The following is a 20,940-nucleotide window of genomic DNA, read 5'->3' on the forward strand; positions in this document are numbered from 1 at the left end:
TGGGAGCTATGTGCATCAACACACACACACCCCTCATGCATATCCTAGTTTATGAAGTAAGGATATGATTGTGAGAACCAGACCCTTCAAACAAACTGACTCTAGAAACTTTCACAAAGGATTTGATAAATTCATAGAGTATAGGCTAATAGCAATTAAACCATGACTCTAAGACTGATACTTCCACTTTAAAAGGCAATATATGTCATACTATCATCCTGGTGATAAACAAGAGGGATAGTTTAAAGGCTTGGCAGAGGCACCTGACTTGTCAGTGCTAGAGACAGAATAAATAGCCTGGGTCGGGTTTAGAAAAGGTGGCTCTTGTAGGCACCCATATTTAGGTTAATGAGGAAGGAAAGCTGGAACCCATTTCCGGATCAAGTCCAGTAGCTGCTATTGGTCAAACTTAGAAAAGTGGGACTATGGATTGCCCCGTTACATTTGAACCTCAAAGGCTGATAGAAAACCAGAAAAGCAACACACCATTTCCCAGAAAGAAAAGGAAATGGTGGGGATTAGGATGCAAGCTATTGTTTGTGCTGCCTTTGTTGTGTAGCTTTATTGGGAAAGTGCTGCCCATTTTCTGCAAATGCTTAAGCTTTGAAAACCACAAAACTAAAGGATAACACAACTGACACATCCTTCACAATTACATTTGTTTTAAATTCCACAGAAGAGAGCCATTTGGTTTTTTGTTTGGTTTTCTCAATCTTTCTGACCTTCCCCCAATCTCAATTAGAAACAAGAGCAAAGTGCCCCCATCCCTTTTCCCTTCTAACATCAACAGGACTTAATCTCTCCTATCTGCAAAGTGCACATCAGTGGACAGAAGCCAATTACGTGGTGCACTCGAGCAGAACTAATCCTAAATAAAAGGGCCTTCTAAATAAAAACCAGTTAGTTTTGTTCTATAAAACCCAGGCCAACAGAAATCACACAAACACCGAAAATGACAATGATCAGGCCTGACCTTAAAAACACTTTACAGTCTTAGCAATGCTGGCTGCAATTAGAAGCTACGTTATATGGGAAAATATTTATTAGAGAGTGGCTTGGGGTGTCTGATTTACTGCAAACTCATTAGCGCAAACTGTAGCCAATGAAGTTTGCCAACTTTGCCCTTCCTTCCTTCCAGGAAACTGGATCTTCTTTTTCTCAGGTCTGATTTCTTAGCTGGTTGCTAAGTTCCTGCAATTCCACTATCAAGTGCTCCATAGCTGCCACATCTTCAGCTAGGTCACTGGAAACTTCACCACTCACTGTGTCTGCAAAAAGTTGCTGCACAAGAAAAAAAAAGATTTGTAACAGAAAGTTTATTCTTAACCAAAGACAATAAAATCATCCTAAATGCAAATTAAAAAAAAAGTACTGCAACATTGTTAAAACACACCAGTGTCACCCTGTGGACAAATTAACGACAGCCCTGTCCACTTCATCATTTTTGGACAAGACCTAGAATTACTGATTTGTGCAAGGATACAATCCAATTTTGCAGGAATTCCACAAAGTCAATGCTTGGACCTACCTGTGTGCCACTGGTACTCATCTGAACCTATAAACCCAACTGGCCAAACAGTGAACATTAGGCTTTTCCCCACCTTTGATTACTTGTAAAAGCAGCAGGAGTGGCTTAACCCTATTTAGGCTGCAGTCTGATATGGGGCCTGGGATACTACTGAACATGCCTTGAAGTGAATCATTTCCTCATAAACTAAAAACCCATTGTAGTTTTGGAGCAGGTTCTGAAGATCAGACCCTCTCAATCACCACCTTCTCTTTTGACTGACTGGGTGAGGAGGGGTATGTGTGGCAGGAAAAACTAGACCCTGCTCCAAGTCTTAGCAATGCAATTTCCTTAGTACTACACCATGACACTTCAGGTCACTTGCACCTGTTGGCTGATATGTACACATTGCAGTATTAAACGTCACAATGGGTGGGTTGTATTGAATGGGCAATTTTCATTCATTCGTGGGAAAACACAATAAAGAAATGTAATAAAGTTGTCCTCCTGTCCTCTTTGGAGAGACAGTGTTACTCCATGCAATTACCAGCTCACAGCCAAATTTTTGGCAGGTGCAGCAGAGCCAGAAGACTTTTTCCTGAGAGATGGAAGCTTTCATGAAGGATCCTTTGTGACAGCTGTCCACCATGCTTTTTTTTTTTTTTTAAGTTGTTTCTGGCTACCCAATGTGAAGAAGCTGGGGAGGAAGGATGGTGTCTGCCTCAGCTTTCTCTCTCTTATTTGGCATTCATTGAGCTGAAGTCCAAAACAAGCCCTGCGGAAGCTACCAAGCTCTCTGGGGATTATGGACGATTGTGTGAGAATCTGTACAGCCAGACAAATGGGTGTCATCTGCCCTCCTGGCTTTGACGGAAGAACACTGTTGAGCTACCTTCCTTCTGTATACCGATTCCAGCTTTTCAAATCAGGGAAAGTCATTGTCAGGGAACTGCCATCAGTGCCGGAGGGAGAGAGCAAAAGCCAAAGGGATTCCAGAGAGCATCCAGGGATCGGGAGGAGCAGCCCATCTTCTGGGGAAGAGAATCAGCGTAGCACCAGTGGAGAAGGGGGGCAGATGGGGGAAGCGGCGAGGTGGCCTGGGACCAGCGGGGAGAGTAGGGGTCCTCCGCTGCCCACGCCCTCCTTGCGCAGAAGGCTTTCGCGCAGAGAGAGTAGGAGGAGACTAGGCGTCAAAGAGCTTCTTTGCTGGAAGAAGTTTAAGAAACGCCCACTGACGGATGCTGCCAGCGATTGAGTCAGCCACGGGTGAGTGGCTGTCCGGACAGAAAAGGTTCACTTTGGCTGCCCAGCCAGGTGTTTGCACCCAGCCGGGGAGATAGGCACTGGCTTACGCACGAGCAACCCCTAGAACCATTACAGTCATGCTTAGAGATGTCCTGAGGGAGCAATGCCAGTTTCCCCATCTCTCTCTCTCTCTCTCTCTCTCACACACACACACACACACACACAAACAAACAAACACACACTTTCTACAAAAGTAGACTGTGCCCTGTTCCTTGCACAGAGACAACTGTTGGATATTTCTAGGAAATTAGTCCAGTAAAGTTTTCACAGATTAAACATACGAAGAATATCTCCTCCTTTCCATTACAGTATTTTTCTGGTTAGAATGGAAGAGTTAAAAGTAAAGTGCCTGTAGCAGTACTTGAGAACCTAAGCCATGAGACAGGGAGCCCTTTGCTGACCCTGCCTCTCTCTTAAAAGACTATTTTAAGGATGCCCATCTCAGTCTCACCTTTGCTCTGGCTGCCAAGCTACGTAAGTTGAGTCGAGCCGAAGAGAGAATTTGCAGTGCCTCTTGGTGATTAGACTTGGTTTTGCTGCACTTCATTGCCACTGCAAGATGAATTTTAAAAAGGCAAAACAAAAGTCTGGTGATTACTGTGATAACACGGCAGACATAAATTACTACTAAAGCTTTCAGCCAGTTCTCTTCGCGAGGAAGCTCATTAAAAGGAGCATCCATACAAATGGTAAGGGGGGCAGGTATTCTGAGCTGCAACATGAATCACTGAAACAACACAGCATTGTTTCTGTAAAACGAGAATAAAATACCGTAACAAAATATTGCTGCGTGGAGTGCTGCTGAAATCCCACCCTCTTTCCTGCTACTTCATTCCACTCCACCTCTTCAACCCCCGTTAGTTCTTCCTCTTAGGGATTTTCCCTAAAGCTTTTCTGTACTTCTGATATCTTCTCCTCCTTGCATGCAGAGGGCTGTTTTGGCAACACACTTCTGAACTTCAGAAATGAGTAAGTGAGGTCTTGAGGCAAAATGGTGTGGGGTGGAGGGAGACTGCCCATGACTGAATGCGTGTCATTATAGTATCTCTGTGTTTCTTTCTCCAGCCTCACAGTCACAGTATTCCATGGACACTGGGCCCTCATTTTTTTGGTGGTGGGGGGAACGATTCCTCCCTTTGAGGGTTCTCCCCCTAATTATTTGTTGTACTTAGTGCTAACCTTGGGCTTATCTCAAGTTGCCCTATAACTTGTCCATTTTGGACAAATGAATTGGAATGAAAATACTGGCTGATACAAGTGCTGAATGTCAGTGATATACTGATTTAAGGGATTTTATACCCTGCTTTTTGGCCACATGAATGCCACTCCAGGGGCAGAGCGTGAATGGAGCCCGCACTGCCCCTCCTCCTGGTGCCAAGCAGGGCTGTGCTTTGCTGTGCCCTTGGCAGGCACACTCACACCGCCTTCCAGTCCCGCTTGTGTGTTTGAAAGAGCTTCTGTACAGCGAGGGACTGATTAAAATGATCTGCCTCTGATCCTTGCAGATCCAGATGGATTTCTGAGGGAATTTTCTGCATGTATGGCTGGTGGTCCTGTTGAGACTTCACACTGATCTCTAGAAACGGAAAGTGACTTGGTCATTTAACACAATCTCTCCTGAACATCCGAGAGCCAGTGTGGTATAGTGGTTAAGAGCGGTAGTCTCGTAATCTGGGGAACCGGGTTCGGGTCTCCGCTCCTCCACATGCAACTGCTGGGTGACCTTGGGCCAGTCACACTTCTGTGAAGTCTCTCAGCCCCACTCACCTCACAGAGTGTTTGTTGTGGGGGAGGAAGGGAAAGGAGAATGTTAGCCGCTTTGAGGCTCCTTAAAGGGAGTGAAAGGCGGGATATCAAATCCAAACTCTTCTTCTTCTTCTTTTCCCTACTGTAGAACTAAGGCAGCTCTGTTTTTCTGGGGATTTGTTTTTAAGTATTAGCAAGTGTGGCATGTTACAGCCAAATGAACCTTTTAAAGTAACCCACCAATAATGATTTCTGCCGAAAAATTCATACAGGACATACCATGTGCAAGCTCTAAAGCTCCTTTTACTACGTTCTTAAAAGAGAAAATATCTTTGTCCCAGTCCTTTGACTGGATTTCACATTTGTGTGCTTTGCTGAGATACTGTAGCACCTGTAAAGAAAGAAGAGTGAAATTAGAAAACAACCTTAGTTCGGCTTTATCTTAATACGTAAAGCCAAAGTCACTCTAAAAAAAATAGTTCTGATTGGTAATATGTTAGTTTCTCAGTATTAGTTTTTCAGTCTTCCTCCCCTGCCCTGCAACTGTATTCTGCAGCTGTAGCACAGATGTTTTTCGCTGTTATTGCCTTTCAAGTATGACAGACATATAAGTAACACGTGTTTAAAAGATAATTTTTTACCTTTTAAAAAAAATCTGTCTAGACTGATGGATGTGACCCATATTTTGCTAGGTCACAATGACTAAATGCACATGAAAGCAGGAAAACACTTGTATTTTAATATTTTAAGCCATTATGCATCTAAGGAATGCAATAAATTGCTCAAATATATACAAAGATTAAGATGCCAGTTTTATTCTGTATTGGTTCCCCAATGTGGAAAAAAACAAGAAGACATGGATTCTGCAAAACGGAGAAAATAAAAAGCAATTGCCCAAACCTAAGCAGAAGCAAATGAGCCAAAGCAAAAACAAGTGTTAGGAAAGCCCCCCCCCCCCTAATCCAAATGTTTACTTACCCTTTTTTAAAGCCAAAAAACCTGAGCACTTAAGTCCCACTGGTCTTAATGAAAGAATTGGCTTAATTCTCCAACAAACACCAATGAGAGATCTTTGCTTTGTGAGGTGACCCAAAAGGTGGCTGTTTGGTTCTCACCTGGTGCTAGTTGGAGAGACCACACAATTGCTATGTACCAAGACTTGCTTCCATATGCTATTTTTTATTTTCTTTCTTCAGAACAAGCCAAGTCAAGCACACCTAATCCACATGAATTCCCCGTCCCACTAATAAAGATCTGCAAAGGGGGTTCTGTTGTGCTTGCCATCTTTTAAGGAACCCTATTTTGCGATAACAGAGTATGCCTTTCTCTTGGCTAAGCCTAAGCGTGAAGCAGCCAGGCAAGCCATTGCTAGCAACAGGAAATCTTTGAAGTCTGTTGACATATTGTACAGTTGTACCTTGGAAGTCAAACAGAAGTCTGTTCGACTTCCAAAACGTTTGGAAACCAAAGTGCGGCTTCTGATTTGCTGCAGAAAGCTCCTGTAGCCAATCGGAAGCCCTGTTGGACATTTGGGTTCCAAAGAACATTTGCAAACCAGAACACTCACTTCTGGGTTTGCAGCGTTCGGGAGCCAAAACGTCTGAGTACCAAGGCGTTCGGGATCCAAGGTACTACTAATGTGATAGAAAAACAGACTTGTGATATACATTTCTAACTAAATGTGAATATCATAAAAGAAATAAGGAAGAAAGAGCACCAAATATATTTATTTAATGCTGGGACTTCATTTATAAATCACTGGAACACAAAATTGCAAGACAACTTCCACCTTCACACTCCCCCCCCCCATTCATATGGATTTCTTGATACAGTTAATTATTGATATAGTTTTATAATTAGGATACACAACAAATATCTGTCTCATTTTTTGTGTGTGCATGATGTGAAATTACTTGCTCTCTTTGTGATAGAGTGCTGCATTTATGGAATCACTTTTTTTTTCCTTTTCAATTTTAGCAAGTTGCTATATCAGACATTTTGAATACGTTAATGCCGCTACGGTTTTATATCATTTTATGGTGTTAGTATTTGCTTTGGGTACTTTTTGGCAGGAAAACTGAGTTAAGCTCACATCTCTGTTGATGCACCAAGAGATTCATGTGGGCCTTGAAACATACGAAACATTGGAGAGACAGAGCTTTCTACGGTGAAAACCCTTCACCAGTTCAGTTTTAGATATGAAATAGAGTGTGATACCACTCTTGTCCTCATCACTTTCTCTCTGACAAAGGGGAGGCAGAAATGTGGGTAGGGGAGATGACCATATACAGCCACATCTCCTAAAACTAGTTTTGTAATCAGAACTTACATTTGAAAGTGTAGTTTCCCACTCTGAGATGCTAGGGACAGAAAATCACAGCCAATGGCAGTTTCCTTTTTTTTTTGGGCCAGAAGCTTGCCTCTTCAGTCTCTCTCTAGCCTTTCTTAAGTCAACAGAGGAAGACTATTAAGTTTATTACCTGCTGATCTCAGTGTCATCAATATTTGAGGGGTGGGGAATCACTTTGCGGGGTGGGGAATCACTATTTGAATGGAGCTATAATTGCACATAAATTACACAAAATAACACAACTGAGAATGATTCATACTAGCATTTTACATTATTTCACCTTTGATCAAATATTAAAGCAAAGAAGCATACTGTGGCATTCAAATGTCAAGCAAATTACCGGGTCGTAGAGCTAAACTAGAAGTTTAAAGGGATAGACAGGTGTTTCCTGGGCTGCAGAATACAAAGTGAAGCAAAGTGGTTTTGACTCCTGGGAAATGTTAATTGGAATGGACAGTATAGGATCACAGAACTGTAGAGTTGGAAGGGACCATGAGGGTCATCTAGTCAAATCCCCTGCAATGCAGGAATCTTTTTGCCCAATGTTTGGCTTGAACCCATCACCCTGAGATTAAGAGTCTCCTGCTCTACCAACTGAGCTATCCCAGGTAGATTCCTGCCTTTGCAAAGCATCATGGAGGATTCCATGTGGTGGTGGTGGAGAGATAATTAGTTGGCATGATTGAGTTCTGAGAAGATTACTGAACTGGGGCTATGTTAAATAGCAGTATGGAATACGACGAGTTAAGGGCAGAATAAGTAATCAGAAGGTACAGAATTGTGTTACTTAAAACCGCATTAACTTAAAAAAATATATATAATGCTAATAATGTCCCTGCCAACCAGCATTACATTTGGGCAATATGAAAAATAGATAAAGGAGGGAGAAACAGTTTTGGTGGCTATTTGCTTTTTGGCACCCAACTGGATCTGCCCCTTAACAAAACCAACAAAGGAAACTAATGCAAATACCAGGAAAAGCTTTATTATAGTTACACGGTTTAGGTTGCATGCTATGCTGCTTCATAGAAAAAGAGAGGCTGTATAGGGCACGTTGCTAACATTTAAACACAGACACACCTAACCTAAATGAAGAAATTTCTGGTAACACTCTCAAGGGAGCAAGCTCTTACAGGAAAATGGGTCAGGATAATTTAGCAAGATCTTTCCGTCACAATATTCTACCATGTTTTGAAAGCTGGAAGTATTCATTTTATATTCAGAGTTTGATGCTTCTTTCACACTATGTGGCTCCTTGAAAAATTGCCACCAGGAGTTTGCTTTGATTTAATAGCTGAAGCACACATCTCATAACCTTGGCTACAGCACAAAGATGAAATGCTTGCTTGTAGTTCTTCCAGTTTTCTATAGCAAAATGAAAACAGCAAGCACCACTACTGGAAAATGTTTCTTTTGTATTATAATGTGTAGGCACAGGGGACAAAAGATGTAAGTCCTGATGATTTCTCTATATTCTCTTACTCCCCAAAACTGGCTCTATTACTATGGGCCTACAAACATGGTTCTCGGTTATTAAGACATCCTGGAGCAGTGGTTCCTAAACCATTTTTCACATTGGTCATCTGTAAATGGTTAAGGATCTTTGTGGACCACAGTGATTTTTCTGCCTGTTGTAGAAACTGGAATGCACCTTGCTTGATGATCTGTGATTTTTAATTGTATTTTTACTGTTTTTTAATTTATATTGTATTTTATTGTCTTACGATTAGAATTCGATGGAGTTTCTATCTTTTTGATTGTGCCCACGTGATGTTTTCTGTCATTTCCAATACCTACTTCATTGTTAGTCCCATCCCCCCCTCCCTCCATGTAGTTTAGAAGCTTTGTGACTATGTGGCAGATTTCAAAGCTTTCTTTAGATTCTCTAAATACCTAGAAGATTTCAACAACCTTTTTGGGCCTGTGGGCACATTTGCAAGCACCTGGGATTGATTGATTCATTGATTTATGCTTTTTGTGACGTGTGTGATCTTCTGGAAAATAGAGATAGGGAGGGCAGAGTTAACCCTCCCTTCCTAGCTGAAATCTCAAGGAAGATCACTCTTCCCTCCCTTCTGCAACAGCAAAGCTTGAAAAAAGCCAATAGATTTCCCCCCAAGGCTAATTGTATGAGGATGTTGGTCTTTTTTTGGGGGGGGGTAGGGGAAGCTGGGAAGGGTTAAGCCTCCCCCCCCAGCCCCCCCCCAAACCCCTGCTTAGCTTCAGACCTCAAATGCTCTCACTCCATTTCCTGGGTCCAATGCCAATTTTATAATCTGAAAACGGTACTAAAGTAGGCAGGTCCCTCAGGAATATACTTAATTTCTAGATGACTCGTTTCAGAAACGCTATTTACTAGCTTCTGCTATTACATGTCAAGGTGTAACATCTCTGGCATTATAAAGGGGAATTCTGTCTCTCTCACTGAGCACAAGAACCAGGGTAATAAGAATTTCCAGCAGCATCTACTCACAGGGGATGCAAAGCTGAGAAAACTGAACTTGCATCTCCTGGTAGAAAGTGGGTGAAGAAAACAAGACTTGTTGTATAAAAACTCTTTTTTCTGAGAGGGGGGGGGGATCTATCTTTTAAAAATAAAATAAAAAAGCCAAAACAAGGGAAGGTTAGACATAGTTCAAAGACATAGTTGATATGCAGTCCAATAGCAGCAGCACTGTAAGAAATGCACAAATCCCTTTATCTTGTCTTTTTTATTCTTCCTGACTAATCTCATGTCAATCTCCTTCACTCTTTTCCCTTTCCAGCTAGTTTTTCTAATCTTGCTGCTTCTCCTTTTCCTCTTCTGCATTCCGCCAAGCTTCTCCTTCCCTCCCTCCTCCTCTCTGGCAGATTCACAAACCTCCTCTCTCGTAACTTCCTTATCTTTGCTACTTTCCCCTATATGCCTGTTAGCTCTCTCCTTGCTCTCCCACTTCACAGTTCATCTATATGTTTGAATCCAGCTTCTTCATATGTTTTGCAAGGGAGATGCCACACTTACTCCCACCTGAAGAGCAATATTTATCTGTCAGCAGGTGGTGTTGAAGGAGCAGGCTGACCTTGCAGAACAGCTTAATAGGTGATCCCACGGCTGCAGTACACAATTGCATGGCACTAGGTTGTAATAGTTTGATGACTGAGAACATTCTTTTCCCCTGAGTGCTGCTGCCTTCAGATAATGCTTTAGCCACCTGAATTCCGTAGAAAAACTGAAAGGTGCAAATCCATTTAGAAAAGTCATATTGCTTAAAATAACCTTTTAGTGCCCCGCTCTGGATTATGCACATTAAATATATATGCTTAAGACTGAATTGAACAGAAGTAACCTTCTGTGGATTGTATCCTTAAACTTGACCTATTTCTTAAGTGCATTCTCACAATAAGAATGATGAAAAACAACATTTCACCTGTGTTGGGTGTTAATCTTTCTTATTCCAGTGCTGCAACCTGAACATTCTGCATTATCCTCCCTCCCTTTAATGGCCAGCTTTGTTCTTTTTCTTCTTTATCAAGTTAAGCTTGATTTGTTGATCAGCTTGTCAAAGACAGAAGTACCGACAATAAGTGAAATTGGCTTAAACCGATTCCTTTACAATATTTTTATTTTGTGAGTTGGGGAAACCAAACAGTCACAAACCAAGCATCATGATCCTAATACCAAAATTTGGGTAGAGAGTAAATTTCCTGTATCATTACTAATTTAAAATCACACTCTTACCATTAGCACTTACCTTCTCTGTATCTTCATGGTTATCACTCTGCCCATTCCCATAGAGTCTTGCATATAGTCTCCAGATTTCTCCATCGCTTGTCACTCTAGAAGTCACTCTGCCAAAGAGTCCCTGCAGTTTCCCCTTTAACCCTGTTGCAGTTTCTCCATTACGATCGGTCACCCCATCCATAACTACTTTTACTAGTATCTTTAGCACCTTTGAAAGAAGATAATTTTGGTTATAATTGGACTAACACTACAAGTCAAATTAGTGAATGTGTGCAACATGTGAGTTCAACAGCCGCTTTGATTTTGGTGGGGTTTTTTTTACAATCAAACAGTATACAGATCTTATACAATAACATAATTTGTAGGAGTCTGAATTATTTTTATGTTATTTATTTATTAAATTTGTACACCACCCTTCATCCATAGATCTCAGGGTGGTTCGCAACATAAAAAATACAAGATAAAAACACAAGATGCATAAAAGACCCAAACCCACATAATCAATAATCCCATCTCCCTTTTCTCCTGGTGCCTAAAGGTGTATAATGAAGGCAGCAGCCAAACCTCCCAGGGGAGAACATTCGACAGACAATAAGCTGCTCAAGAGATAAAGATAGCAAGGAAAAAGAAAAACAATGTTCCCCAGTGGTAACAGCAATTCTACGAAAGCTTCTTCTCCAAAATTTGAATAAGGGTTCTATATTACATAATTGGGCACCACTTAAAACTATAATCTAACCAGAAGACAGAGAGTCTTACTGCCCCAAATTTACACTACACTTTTAATCTGTAAGATAGAAAATCTCTTTAAGGACACATGGGAAATTCTGACTACACTAGCTACATCTGTATCTGGCAGTCAATATTAATAAAAGGACCTGAATATTCTCCAGAGGAATCAAAGGCATTTAGTAAGGTTTGGAGAAACACATGTTGGAGGTACAAGCAGTGGGATCCTATACATGTTCATTTAGTTGTTAAGTCCCATTGTTCTTAATGGGGTTTATTCCCATGCAAATGTATAGGATTATTTTATGGAATTAATCTATTAAAAATGTAATGTAGCTTTCCTATGTACCATAGATGCAGAGACACCATACTTGTTTAAGAATGCTAGCAACTTATTTTCTTGGAATATAGAGAGTTCTTGAAAAACTAATAGAATTTAAACACTTCTAAATGACTTTGCCATTTACTGGTGCTATATCCAGCAGCTAAGAAACTTGTTCTTAAGTTGTCAAATTTATTATCAGTAGGTCCAAAATCAATGTTGTAAGTTATATTACATTTTTACAGATAACTTAATCATCCAGTGCATCAAATAAAGTTATGCATTCATGGAAGTACATTCAATTTTTATGCATGTCTCTTAGAGGTCATAGGATCATTACAGAGGATCAAACAAAACACCAGTGAAGCCGGTTTGCTGTTCTTCCCCCATAACCTTCCTAGATGTTTTTGTGCCCACGATGACTTTGTCGAAACCTAAACCCCGTATTTCCAAACATCTGAGCTGTTACTAGTTATCACTGTACAGTTACAAAGCCCCTTTGATATAAAATTTCAGCCTGTCAAAACATGTTTCCCAGGCTACCTTGATGCTCAGCAAAGCTGACAGGCTTCACGAGGGGGAAAATGGTTTTAGAGATCAGTTCTCACATGATAAGCCATCAGTCTACAGAGTACCACGCTGTAAATGGCTCCCGATGTTACGGCTTAAAAACAAGGAAATGGCCATTAGCAGGTACAGGTGTCTCCTTGAACCTATTAATTCTGCCTCCTCCTCAAGCTCTGAAATCTATTTCTGGAATTGAAAGGACAGGAAAAGTTTTGCTTTTGGCTTTCCAGTAGAAAGGATTCTGGACAGAAAGACATCAGGAGCTGGCTAGATGAGGAGGAATGGTGGGAGTCTGCAGCTAGGGAAACAGTGCTGGATTACCGAATAGGCAGTGGGCTGTGGGCCCCACAACTTTTAGGAGCCCTGTGAAAATGGATCAAAGAAACACTGATTGGATCTTGAAAGAAAATTGCAATCTAGTTTTCTTAGTTCAGTGTAATCCCACTAGAGCATGCGCACGAGAGGTGCCCCAAGATTTTGACTGCCTAGGGGGTGCTACATGTAGCAGGACAAAAGGCACAGAGAGCCCCTCCTTGAAGAAGAGTTTGGATTTGATATCCCACTTTATCACTACCCGAAGGAGTCTCAAAGCGGCTAACATTCTCCTTTCCCTTCCTCCCCCACAACAAACACTCTGTGAGGTGAGTGGGGCTGAGAGACTTCAAAGAAGTGTGACTAGCCCAAGGTCACCCAGCAGCTGCATGTGGAGGAGCGGAGACGCGAACCCGGTTCACCAGATTACGAGTCCACCGCTCTTAACCACTACACCACACTGGCTCTTGAAGGAGTTTGCGACTGCTGGGAAGGCTTAGATCCTCAGTTCTGGTGACTGCCTCCTTGGGGTAGTCCTGTCTGTGGAGTTCTCTCTTAGGTTTTGTCTCTCTGAATAAAGAATCAACCTTACTGCTTATCTCTGAGTTTATGTGCTGACAAAAGATGACATAGTGGCATTTTCTCTGTTGGTGTCTGTCTTCCATTAACTCCTGTTTTGAACACATATGTATATCCTGCTCAAGAAACAAATAAAATTGAGCTGTGCACTGTAGTGTGAAGCAGACTGCTCAAAAAAGCCACAACACATTTGATGCTTCTGTCATTCTTAGCAAGCCAGCATTAGAGCAACAGCAACTGCTGGGCTTCAACGGTGAGACAGAGGACAATTAGCATTGCTTAAGTAGTGTCTGATCCTCCTTACTCCCATGGTCAAAGGTGATTATTGTGAACTGTGACTTAGCTCTTGCCAAAAAATGTTTGGCATATATAGTATAAATCCTGAAGTTGACAGAAGTAGCAAATTACACTGCCTGATAAAATCCCACACCACAAATGCAGGCCAGTAGCTATCTGCAGTAGTCAAACCTGCACCCAGGGCTGCCAACAGGTACTGAACCATGAGCCAGCAGGCCCCCCCGATTCTTAGCTTCCTTTTCCTCACTTTTTTTTTTGGAAAAAGAAAATGTAATTCACTTAGACATTTCTACAGAAAGGGCACAAAACGCAAAGGCTTCAACACTCGGCAGGCAACAACACTGCTGTAAATATCAGGACTGTGGGCTGTTTCTTGCTTCTCCACCCAGGAGCTCAAGGTTGCACACATTATCCCCACCCCCTTTTATCATTGCAATGGAATCCACTCTATTCCTTTAATTGTTATTTGTTTTAATACTGTTTTTAATAATTTTTAAATTGTTGCAACCCACCCTGGGACCCTACAGGGAAGCATGGGTAAGAAACCCAATAAATAATCATAAGAGTGGCAGCCTGGTGTTGTAGGCTGGGCTAAACTAACATATTTACATCCTCAGCAGTTATTGCCAGTAGATTGCTTGAGGGGGAGGGGCTATCCATATGCAATGTACCAGGCCCAGGAAATCCTGTGGGCGTCCATGCCTGCCTGTGATTTTGCTTTGTTGCATACATTTTGATGTAGCACTTTTTACACAAATAAGAGCCAGCCACAAGGAGATGCTTTAAAAAAATGTGTTTTTATCAAGGGGTACTCGAGAATAACAACAAAGGTACGATTACTGTGTACGTGTGGCACTTATTGTAACAACTTCATGGTGAGTACTGGCACCTAATATTTCTAGGGGGGAAACCCTTATTTATCGGACAACTGAGATAGTCAGCTACATGCAGGTACCATCTGAAAAAGCAACTAGTGAATATAGCAGCAAGGAATCTGTTGAGGAAGGAAACAATCCACATCTAATTTATTTTGTGGGGAAAGACTATTAGACTGTGCCCACAAGCCTGAACTTCTGAAAATCCAACAGCAGATTTCTATCACTCCCACTGATTTTGAAGTTTCACTGCTCCTTAATGAATTTTTAAAAAAGGAAAATCCCAGTTTGTTCATTCAGATAACATTCCTAAATGCATGCTAAAGGCTAAAACATCCGCTGACACGGCCCATGCATTCAGGCTGAGCAGTAGAACGAAAACACTATTCTAAGGCAGGGAATGTCCACTGGCATCATCATGTTCCAACGTAATATTGTCCCCTGTCCCACAAACAGTCTACCACTGATTTCCTACCAGGTTCAGTGTACAGAGAAGGACACTGTAAAGGCTAAATTGCCATGGTTTCCTCCACAAGGACAGAATTTTCTCCTTATGCTCTTCTGTTTCCATGAACTAAAAATCACCAACAACTGGTTATGCTGGTTGGAGCTAATATGAGCTGTACTCTAGCATCTGGAAGGCACCAAGTTGGCTACTGGGAGCCAGTGTGGTGCAGTGGTTAAGAGCGGTAGACTCGAGGACTTCCGGTCGGCGCCAGTGCTTAATGGCGGTCCTTGCCTCGAGCTCCGAGGGAGGACTGCTCCGCAAGTTCGGGTCTGACCCGCTACGGCGAGCGGGGGACCCTTAAAATTACAGGCGCTGAAGCCTGTAAGCAAGGAGACTCGGCGGGCACCCTTTGCGCCCCCCGGTACTGTGAAAGAGCCTTTTTAAAGGCTACGGAGCGGCATCGGGAGTGAGCGCGGTGCTGAGAGTCGTCACCCAGCCTGCGGAGTGAAGCCGCGTCGCCATTGAGCAGAGAGCGCCGATTCCTTCCTGAAACTGAATTCGGACTGTAAAACCCGTGAGTAAGATTGACAGACGGAACGGGACATTTAAAATGGGACTTTTAAAATTTGGCTGAAAACGGGAAAGGCATAAAGTAAGGAAGTCTGCCTCCCCGGACTGCATGTAAATAAAGCAACAAAAGAACAAAGCTGCATTTAAATGAAGGTTAACTTCTAAGTTGTTTAAAACCTGACATCGGACTTAAAATTCCCCCCCAGTGAGCAGGAGAAGGGGGGGAATAAGAGTGAAATTTATGCCTGCTTAAAGGAGTGGAGGAAAGAGATCTTTCACTGTCAAAACCCTGAGTCGGGCTGCCGGAGCAAGCACCTGGCAACTAAACTGTCAACTCAAATTGGATACAAAGTTGGGGTTTTGACTGAAACAAAGTTATAAGACTTTAATGGAGTTATTTTGTGAACATCTCAGATTGAAACTGTAAAAAGTGTTTTGACTATGGACTTTTGGACTCTGTTTTTTGGGACTCTTTGTTCCCTACCTTATGTGTTTCTGACTTTCCAAACTGGATACAATTAAATGCTCCCTCTAGAGGACTTAAAGAAAATTTGTTACTGTGAGAGGGAAAGAGTGGAACTTTCCACTTCTAAGCCTTTCCTGTGAGAACTGACCTTGAGGACATGAGTAGCCAACCAGATGAGATAACAACTAGATCCAAAGCAAAACAAACTCAGCAGACTCAAAAGAAAAGGGGTTCTATGCAAGGCACAACACCAGCTGGACAGGAAAAAGTACCAACTGCATCTATGGAGTCAATGACACAGGCATTGCTCAAAATAAATCAGTCTTTGGAAGCACTGACAAAGCAGTCAGCGGAGAATACAAAAAAATTGAATGACCTGACAACAAGATTGGACTTGAACACGGCAAGCGTAGCCTCTAATACAGACTCGATAAATAAACTTATTCAAGAAAATTCAGAAACAAGAAAGATTGCTCAAAGTGCAAAAGACACAGCAGAAGAAACTAAGAGGGAGCTTGCTCCAATTACGAAAAAGGTGAATGAACATGATGCAACCCTGGCTTTGTGGGAACTTCAGAGAAAGGAGAAAAATCTTAAATTAAGATCAATCCCAGAGGAAGAGAAAGATAGTCTTGCAGAATTCCTCACAGAAAATATTTTGGAATTTTGGCAGGACGAATTCCAGGAGGAAGAATTTGAAATAACAACGGCCTTCCGATTGGGCAGAAGGCAAGGCAAGAAACCTAGGGACTGCTTGATTACATTGAGATCTAAAGAAGAAAGAGACAAAATACTAGACTTACATTACCAAAAGGCCCTTGTAATCCAGAACTGTCAAGTTCAGATTTTCAAAGACATCCCTAAATACATTCTGGAGGTGAGGGCCTTCTACAAAGATCTGGTCTACCTTCTGAAGAAGAACAACATACCTTTCAGGTGGGAGTTCCCACAAGGACTGTCCTTTAACTACACAGGAAGGAAGATTAAAATAAAAACAATTCAAGACAAAGAATTGTTTTTAGAAAGAAACCAGGAGGATCTACAGAAAGGAACAGTAGACACAACAGCGGAGAAAGAACCGACAGACATTGCAAATCTCTCATTTGGACTTCTACCACCATCTGAGGAGGAACAAAAACTTGGAGCAGTTGGAGGAGTAGGTACATAGCACCAAAATGTCTCTGCAACTTCTTAGTTGGAATTGCAATGGTCTAAACCTTCCCAGGAAGAGGCGCCAAGTCTTTCATATTTTGAAAAGAGAACAATTGGACTTAATTTGTCTGCAAGAAACGCATGTGACTAGGATACACAGGAAACTACTTATAAACAAGAGGCTTGGACAAGAATTCATCTCATCAGATAAAGTTAAAAAAAGAGGTGTTGTAATTTATGCAAAAGAGAAATTGGCTCCTAAAATGATCTTTAAAGACGAACAAGGAAGATACCTGGCAATAGAAATACAAGTACAAGGAGAAAAAATTATGATATTGGGAATATACGCACCAAATGAGGGGAAGGCGGAATTCTTCAAGAAGTTGCATGAGACTTTAATGGACTATTTGGACTTTAAAATTATAATGATGGGAGACATGAATGGTGTTGTTTCCACCAATATGGATAAGGCACAGAGACAGACAATCTCCAATGATGGGAGACTTCCAAAGACCTTTTTTGAAATGACTGAAACACTGGATTTGATTGACATCTGGAGAGTAAAGAACCCTCTGGAGAGGGAGGGAACTTTCTTTTCTGAAGCAAAGATGACCTGGACAAGGATTGACCAAATTTGGGTAACTAGTTGTATGGCACCGAAGATAAAAAAAAGCAGAAATTTGCCCAAAGACTTGCTCCGACCATAACGCAGTGAAGATAGAGATGAAACTAACAACAACTGGAACCTTCAGATGGAGGATGAATGACGCCCTATTTAGAGATGAAGAGATCTACAAAAAGGCCCAAAAAGCACTGAAAGACTATTTTGAAATAAATTTGAGAACTGATGTGGAAAAAAGAACAATTTGGGACGCTAGCAAGGCCGTGATGCGAGGTTTCCTAATACAACAAAACTCCATAAAGAGGAAAAAACAGAATGAGAGAAAAGAAAAACTTTTGGAAAAGATAAAAGAAGCCGAAAAGAAATTGAGGTCCAAACCAAAGTCTCATGAGATTTTGAGAGAAATAAAGTATTACCAGTCACAATATATGGAACTGATGAATCAAGAGATAGAATGGAAGATAAAGCAAATGAAACAAAGAACATTTGAATCGGCGGACAAATGTGGGAAACTCTTGTCATGGCAATTGAAAAAGAGACAAAAATTGAACACTGTGACAAGTTTGGAAATGGAAGGAAAAATTATCCACAAACCAAATGAGATAAATAACTGTTTCCAAAGTTTTTTAAGGAAACTATATGCACAAGGGCCGATTAATGAGCAGGAAATAGAAGAATTTATTCAAAAACATGGATTACCAAAGATTTCAGATCAAAGTAAAAGAATCTTGAATGAGAAAATAACAGGACAAGAAATAGAGGACGCCATTCAGAAGATGAAACTGGGAAAATCTCCAGGCCCAGACGGCTTGACTGCTAGATATTACAAGGCACTGAAGGACTGGTTAATACAACCATTGAAGGAAGTTTGTAATGAAATTTTGGAAGGGAAAAAGGCACCCGAATCGTGGAAAGAAGCTTTTATTTCACTTATACCGAAAACAGAGACTGAAAAGAACCAGGTCAAAAACTACCGCCCTATATCATTACTCAATGTGGATTACAAAATCTTTGCAGACATTTTAGCAAAAAGATTGAAGAGAGTTTTGGTGCAGGAGATTCATAAGGACCAAACAGGCTTTCTCCCAGGGAGACATATGTCAGACAATGTAAGGAACATTATAGACATTTTAGAGTTGTTGGAAGTTAACATTAATAGAAAGGCAGTGATAATTTTTGTGGATGCGGAGAAAGCCTTTGATAATATTGGTTGGACCTTTATGAAGAAGAATCTCCAAGGGATGGGGGTAGGCCAAAGATTTGAAAACGGTATAGGTGCTATATATTCTAAGCAAAAAGCAAAGTTGATCGTTAATAATGTGGTAACGGAAGAGATTCCTATAGAAAAAGGTACACGACAGGGATGCCCAATATCACCTTTACTTTTTATAACAGTCCTGGAGGTTTTGCTGAACATGATTAGAGGGGACCAATTGGTCAAAGGCGTTCAGCTCGGAGCAAAAGACTATAAATTAAGGGCGTTTGCAGATGATTTGGTACTGACGTTGCAACAGCCAGTGACTAGTACTAAAAGGGTCTTAGAACTAATTGAGAAATTTGGTCAAGTAGCAGGATTTAAACTGAATATGCAAAAAACTAAAGTGTTAGAGAAAAATCTAACAATGGCAGAAAAAGACAAGTTTCAGAAGGAAACAGGTTTAACAATAACAAAAAAGGTGAAATATCTGGGTGTGAACTTGACTTCTAAAAATGTAAACCTATTTAAAGACAATTATGATAAATGTTGGACAGAGGTGAAGAAAGATCTAGAAATATGGTCAAGATTGAAACTTTCCTTGTTAGGCCGAATTGCTGTCATCAAGATGAATGTATTGCCTAGGATGTTGTTTTTATTCCAGACACTCCAGATCTTGGATAAGATGGACTGCTTCAAGAGGTGGCAAAAAGACATATCAAAATTTGTCTGGCAGGGCAAAAAGCCCAGAATAAACTTTAAGATTTTAACTGATGCAAAAGATAGAGGGGGTTTTGAGACTTTATTATGAATCGGCAGCTTTTTGCTGGCTGAAACAATGGCTACTTCTTGAGAATACAGACATTTTGGATCTGGAAGGGTATGATAATAGATTTGGCTGGCATGCATACATATGGTATGACAAGGTAAAATTGCATAAAGGCTTTAAAAACCATATTGTGAGGAAAGCACTGTACAATGTTTGGATAAGATACAAAGATTTGCTGGAAAGTAAAACCCCTAGGTGGTTATCACCAATGGAGGCTAAAGAGGTAAAAAAACTAAATATGGAGTCCAAGTGGCCAAAATATTCTGAAATTTTAGAACAAGATGGTGAAAGAGTTAAATTGCAGAGTTTTGACAAATTAAAGTCTAAGGTGCGAGATTGGTTGCATTACCGTCAGATAAATGAGGTATTTAAACAGGACAGGAAAATAGGTTTCCAGATGGAGAGGTCGAAATTAGAAACAGAACTGTTAGAACCCAATACTAAGAACCTGTCGAGAATGTACAATTTGCTGCTGAAGTGGAATACACAAGATCAAGTAGTAAAACCAGCCATGATTAAATGGGCACAAGACATAGGTCATGACATAATGTTTGACGACTGGGAACAGTTATGGAATACAGGTATTAAGTTTACAGCTTGTAATGTATTAAGAGAGAATATAATGAAAATGATCTACAGGTGGTACATGACCCCAGTCAAACTTGCAAAAATTTACCATCTGCCCAGTAATAAATGTTGGAAATGTAATGAGACGGAAGGTACCTTCTATCACCTTTGGTGGACCTGCCCGAAGGTAAAGGCCTACTGGGAAATGATCTATAATGAAATTAAAAAGGTCCTTAAATGGACATTTCTGAAAAAGCCAGAGGCCTTTCTTCTGGGTATGGTAGGCCAATTGGTGCCAAGAAAGGACAAAACATTTTTTATGTATGCTACCACAGCGGCAAGAATTCTTCTGGCAAAGTATTGGAAGATGCAGCAGCTACCTACTCTGGAAGAATGGCAAGCGAAGGTGATCGAGTATATGGGAATGGCAGAAATGACCGGCAGAGTCCGCGACCAGGGAAGAGAGACGGTGGAAGAAGACTGGAAGAAATTTAAAAAATATCTCAAAGACTGTTGTAAAATTGATGATGCTTGAGATGTTATGGTTATAAGAAATAGAGAATTGCAGCTCTAAATCATAATCCTAAAGAATGTATAAGGAAAATGAGCGAATTAACTGAACAAAGGGTTGCTGAGAAAGGGTTAACATAAGGATGCAGAAAAAGGGAGGTATGGGGAAGTCCGGGAAAGAAGGTTTTGAAAATAAGTTTAAGAAATTATACATGTTTATTTGTTTGTATGTCTTGTAGGGTTTGTTTTGTTATTTGTTTTATTATATGTT

The 20,940-nt window shown here is 41.0% G+C and overlaps 1 protein-coding gene across 1 annotated transcript in view; it reads right to left on the reverse strand.

Moving 5' to 3' along the window:
* Positions 1–533: 533 nt before the first annotated feature.
* Positions 534–20,940, reverse strand: part of TTC27 (tetratricopeptide repeat domain 27) — a 91,723-nt gene continuing 71,316 nt past the window's right edge. The window contains exons 17-20 of the mRNA XM_082216234.1: positions 10,640–10,837; positions 4,838–4,949; positions 3,264–3,364; positions 534–1,281 (exon numbers count right to left, since the gene is read on the reverse strand). Of these exons, the coding sequence (XP_082072360.1) occupies positions 1,159–1,281; positions 3,264–3,364; positions 4,838–4,949; positions 10,640–10,837 (534 nt within the window). The 3' untranslated portion in view covers positions 534–1,158. The remainder of the gene's footprint in view (positions 1,282–3,263; positions 3,365–4,837; positions 4,950–10,639; positions 10,838–20,940) is intronic.

Source organism: Podarcis vaucheri (assembly GCF_965113315.1).
Source record: "Podarcis vaucheri genome assembly, chromosome: 3".
NCBI lineage: Eukaryota > Metazoa > Chordata > Lepidosauria > Squamata > Lacertidae > Podarcis > Podarcis vaucheri.